General features: G+C 44.0%; 1 protein-coding gene across 3 annotated transcripts in view; it reads right to left on the bottom strand.

Annotated features, from left to right (window-relative positions):
- The window catches only part of Washc3 (WASH complex subunit 3), a 48,296-nt gene extending 44,128 nt beyond the window's left edge, over window positions 1–4,168 (bottom strand). For 2 of the 3 annotated variants that reach the window (XM_021174421.1, XM_021174422.2), the window contains exons 1-2: window positions 3,971–4,166; window positions 3,335–3,433 (exon numbers count right to left, since the gene is read on the bottom strand). In XM_021174421.1, coding sequence (XP_021030080.1) covers window positions 3,335–3,433; window positions 3,971–4,021 — 150 coding nt within the window. In that variant the 5' untranslated portion in view covers window positions 4,022–4,166. Of the gene's footprint in view, window positions 1–3,334; window positions 3,434–3,970 lie in introns of all 3 variants that reach the window. The other variant, XM_021174420.1, reaches the window with a different exon arrangement.
- Between the last annotated feature and the right edge of the window lie 1,236 nt (window positions 4,169–5,404).

Raw genomic sequence — 5,404 nt, 5'->3', positions numbered from 1 at the left:
CCCCTTGATCACTAATTGAGAAAATGCCTTACAGTTGGAACTCATGGAGGCATCTCCTCAACTGAAGCTCCTTTCTCTGTGATAACTCCAGCTGTGTCAAGTTGACACAAAAATAGCCAGTACAGGTGGAATGGCCTCTTGAAGACAGAGACAGCACCAGTGAGGTGGTAGCTGACTGGAAGATGGAGGCAGGCTTCTCTAGAAGGTAGTATATGCTTTGAATCAGCATCTAATACTTAGTACAGTTTCTTCCATAGCTAGGATTCACGAGTCCAGCAATCAGGGGTAGAAAAGGGAATGGTTCCAGTCACTACAGCCCCTAGTGACCCACTAGAAGAAGTTGTGCTTCCTGTTCCTATGACTGTAAGTTCTGCTAATGTGGGACTTTAAGGACTGACGGCAAAGCTATACAGACCAAAACAGTATGGTACTGATCAAAACAGGCTGTGGAACAGAAGAGGGTACCCAAAATAAAGCCAACCATTTATGATCCATTGATTTTCACAGACATGCCAAGAACATACAATTGAAAAAAAAAAGGACAGTTTTTCCAATAAGTGGTGTGGGATATACATAAGCCAAAGAATACAAATCAGAGTCTACTACACACCATGCACAAAAATCAACTCAATATGGACAGAACAGTTGCAAGTAAGGCCTGAAACTATAAAACCACCAGAAAAAGAAAATACAGAAGGAAAGCTTTGGGCAGTGGAATGGACAATGTACATATAAAACCACTCTTGGCTCTAGCCAAGTTGAAAGAGAGCAAGGTGCTGTGTGTAGGGGGGATATGAGAGGAGTTGGAGGGAGGTCAGGGAAAAAGGAAAAGGATGTAATTTTAGTTTATTTTTTAAAAAAATAAAACCAAAATCAAACTCAAAAAACAGAGTAAAGAACAGAGTAAAAAATCAGCGTTGGGATGGGAGAGGTGAGGAGCCTGGAATGGTATTGCTTAAAGGCATGGAATCTCAGGAGAGAAAGTTCACTGGGTTCACTGTACACTATAGTGACTGCCGCTAACAACAAAGGACACTCTCAATCAAGAATGAAGAGACCACAGCAGGGCAGTGGTGGCTCACTAGCCACCTCTTCCACTAGCAGCCATTGGATGAAGACATAGAACTCTCAGCTCCTACTGCGCCATGCCTGCCTGGATACTGCCATGCTCCCACCTTGATGATAATGGACTGAACCTCTGAACCTGTAAGCCAGCCCCAATTAAATGTTGTTTTTTATAAGACTTGCCTTGGTCATGATATCTGTTCACAGCAGTAAAACCCTAACTAAGACAGATTAAAGAGGTGCCTTTAATCCCAGCACTTGGGAGGCAGAGGCAGGCAGATTTCTGAGTTCGAGGCCAGCCTGGTCTACAAAGTGAGTTAGTTCTAGGACAGCCAGGGCTATACAGAGAAACCCTGTCTCAAAAAACCAAGTAAAAAACAAACAAATAAAAACACCACAATTTTCATTCTTTCCACACATCGCAAAGTAAGTGAGGCAGCCCGCATGAGCTTAGATATTCTATAGTGGGCACAAGAACCAAAACAGCACGTTTTACCTCAGAAAGACTTTGCAATTTTTACTTGTCAAAATAAACACAAAAAAGAGTGAAAGGGAGTAGGCTAACTTTGTATGATCTGAGCTTTTTATTCAACACCACTTTTTTCTGGAGTTCAGGGAAACGCTAGGAGAAACGGACCAATTGTGGGGAACGTCAGGAGTGTGAGAGCTGAGGGGAAAGTGGCTCTGAAGGCTCTGCTGCATTAGTGCTCAGTGAGGTGACACCCGCCATCTTTGATCCTGGTCGTCAATAAGCAGACAGCGGAAACTGAGGGGACTACAAAGACAAGGGGTTATCCTCACCCCAGAGCAGCTTACAGCAAATGGCTTTTCTACTCATTTGCTAGTTTTATTCACCTCAAAAAGGGCAACCGCATAACCATAGAAAATGAATATCTGCTTTCTTCTGCTAGAAGCTCAGTCTTTATATACTCTAACCTAGCATAAAAAGGGTAAAAGAATTCATATAAAATGGAAAGGTAAAAATACCCCTTTACTCAGTGGGTTCCTTACCCTATTTAGAGACGCAACGGTGTGAGAGAAATACCGACAGGGCAGACTGCTCGGCAGCTGAGAGCACTTGGGCAAAGGACCCAGGACAGATTGCCTGCACCCACAGCGAGGCTCATAACTGTCCATAAGTACAGTTCTAGGTAGCCTTCAGCATTCTTCCGACCTCCATGGGCACCAGACATAGGTGCGATCAAAACACTCACACACATATAATAAAATAAGTACATCTTAAATGTTCTAATAGACCAAAAAGAGAAGAGAAGAAGTGGGGACTGGGAGCAAGCACCAGTCTTGGGGCTGTTCAAACATAAGGCACACAGAACTGGGCTCCTTACTGCATCAGTAAATGTTTTACTTTCATTTGCCTCCGTGGAAAAGCTCAAGGAAATCTGATAAAGAAAGAAAAACCACGGCGGGGCTGGGGGTGCCACTCAGGGGCAGAGTGCATGTGCGTAGCATGTTCAAGGCCTTAATCACAACCCATCATATAAACAGATCAAATTGTACTCAAACCAGAAGCTTCCTGTCTCTGGGCAATTCTGATGAACAGTCACACATTCAGCAATCACCGTTTTCTCAAAGATAAGCCTCACGTATGACAATATAAGAAAACAGACTATTAAATCGATCCAGCTGTGACTTGTCTATAGGTTTCTAATTTGTTATTTCCTTTCTTAAATTCAGTTTCAATATATATTCCCCATTTTCCTCTAAAATAAACAAAAAACAAAACTTTTTGCAAGCTCAGGAGAGGTTCCTGGACCTGGTACCTAATTCTTATCTATGTACTTAATTCTCACTTCATGAGGTATCCAGTTATTTCCAGAAAAGTAACTTTTGAAACATGTATTTCTAGGCTGCCTCCATGAATCCTTTTTGGCACAAAGGATGGAAAGCAATTCAATATAAACTTGAACATACATTTAAAATGTAATCTCTGGAATAGGAAGATGAAGCAAAACCTTTCAAATAAAAAAAAATTCAACTGTGAAATTCTGGATTCCCTTTGTTATAATTACAACAAACTTGGCTGAGCTATCTCATGGAAGCTTCTAGAATACTAATTCAGTTGGGACAGTGCACAGGACTTATGGGGACAGAATCAGAGTTGCTAAGGCCTTAAGACATTTGAATTTCATGGCAAAGCGAACACACGAAGGCTGTAATTCTTGTTTGACTTCATTTGACTATATTTGTCACCACGAAAGACGGAAGGCGACTTCTCGGCCGCTCCATGAAGTAGTAGCCCGGGACCTACCTCCTCACAAACTGCGGAAAACCGGTTGAGAAACTGCACAGTGTGTACCACAAACTGGTTTAGAAAGGCCACGGTTCTTTTCTGTTGAATAGCTGGCACCTGTGTCATGTAAAAAAGCAAACACGATTCTTACAGGAGAAACATAACTCTCTGAGATCCTTTGGATATCTGGATTTCATAGAGGGGGATGGATGGTCTTTGCCCTGGGACATGTGGACATGTGGTTCACGAAGGGCTAAGAAGAGTCGCTGATTTGTTTTTCTGAATCTTGTGTGAGTCAAAGGGACAGGGATTGCATAAAATTTGAGAATGTCACTCACACACACACACACACACACAGAGCAGCTAGAGAGTCGAATAAGAGGTGAAGTGTTAGAGGTGGTGCTATCTCCAGACTGTCAACCTCGGGCGTAGAGACACGTGATGTGGGGAGCAAAGGTTGCGTGGCACACCAATTCTTTTCTTAGCCCAGGAGGGACCCCTTTCAAAGTGGACTGCAGGGTTCCCCCCTAGCCCAGAATAGGAAAACAGGGACCCGGATTGGGCCTGGAGAGGTGGCGTCTCCCTGGGAACCGGGGCCCCTTGGCCAAGCCTCCTTCCCTGTTTGTCGGAAGCTCAAGTCGGTCTTTTACAAACCTTGGTCAGGTCTATGCCTGACCCCATGAGAGGAAGCCCATCCTCATCCATGTCCTCAGCGGATGGGGACCCTGGGGCTCAGGCACAAGCTCCTCCCAGCCCGGTAGAGAGCCCAGACTCCTTTCCCAAGTTCCTGCCTTCGGGGCCTTTCCGGAAGAAAGCGCGAGTGTTCACCATTCAATCGGTGGCTTCGGAGAGGCCGCCCCGCCCCCTCGCTCTCGCTCAGCATTCTGGGATTGGTAGTTCATGATTCCGATTGTAAAATTGGGCTGGGAAAAGCTGCTGAGGAGCAGGTTTCACAGTTGCTGTTTTAGCTGTAAAATCCGAAAAGCTCTGAAAAAGAAAAGGGGGTGGGTGGGTGGGAGGGAGTGGTGGAGTGAGGGAGAGAGACAGAGAGAGAAACAGAAAGAGAAACAGAAAGAGACAGATTCAGACAGACAGACTCAGGGTTGGGATGCGTTCAGATTGAGAAAGTTAGAAGCTGAGCTGTATCCGTTTTGAGATTTTAATTGCTTAGTCCTGTTACCAAAAAACATCCATAATTCACTGAAGAGCACTTCTCTTTTTGTGTAATCCTACTAAGTGCCAGATACTCTGTTAGCCCTTGTAAAGTCTAGAGAAATCTATCAGAACGAGTCTTCAGCCCTGGCAAGCCTCATGCGCTGGAGATCCGTTTCTAAGGGTGTTTGTTTGTTTGTCTATTTGTTTGTTTTGACATAGCATAATTTTAAGCAACAACTGAGACACACAGCTGTGAAAGTGACTGCACTTACATCAAGTAAACGATCTCACACTTGCAGTATGAAGATTTTGGTTCAGAGTTCGGCTGCACGTTTTACCAGCGATGTGAGTTAGGACAGGTCACCTCAGCAGAAGTAAACCTTTTTGTTGTACCAAAACAAGTACGGAAGAAGTGACAGGCTCTCCTCTGCTACACTAGTCAAAGGGAGGAGGACATGCAGGATTTTGATGTGCAAAATTTAGATGGACGTGCAAACAAACTCCTGTGAAAGTTGTGGCATTGCAAATTAGCATGTACAAACACTTGTAGATCCATGAGTACATGCACACCACATGCAAAGTGTGTGGTTCTGTGGATAATAGGAGCTTCTAAGTTGTCCAAGAAGAGGAAGTCAACTTTAGAATCTACTGAACATTAAGAGGAGTTAAGATGACAATCTGGAAATGAACCTTTGTACAAAACAAACGTACAGAGACATGAGGGCATACGGCCTTTAAGGCAAAGGAAAGCTGTTTGGTGGTGTAAGCAGAAATGCCCAGAAGTGGAGAATAATGAAACAAGGCAGAAGTAGACACAAAAGCTGACGAAGGGCCTTTTATGGCAGAAGAGTCATGTTCTGTTTGGGAGTGCTTCTTAAAATGCCCACTCCAGAGATTAGCCTTAGACAAGCCAAATCAGGATCTCCTTTGGAT

Source organism: Mus caroli, chromosome 10 (assembly GCF_900094665.2).
Source record: "Mus caroli chromosome 10, CAROLI_EIJ_v1.1, whole genome shotgun sequence".
NCBI lineage: Eukaryota > Metazoa > Chordata > Mammalia > Rodentia > Muridae > Mus > Mus caroli.
Note: the sequence above shows the minus strand (reverse complement) of the source record. Positions and strands in the feature narration are given on the sequence as shown.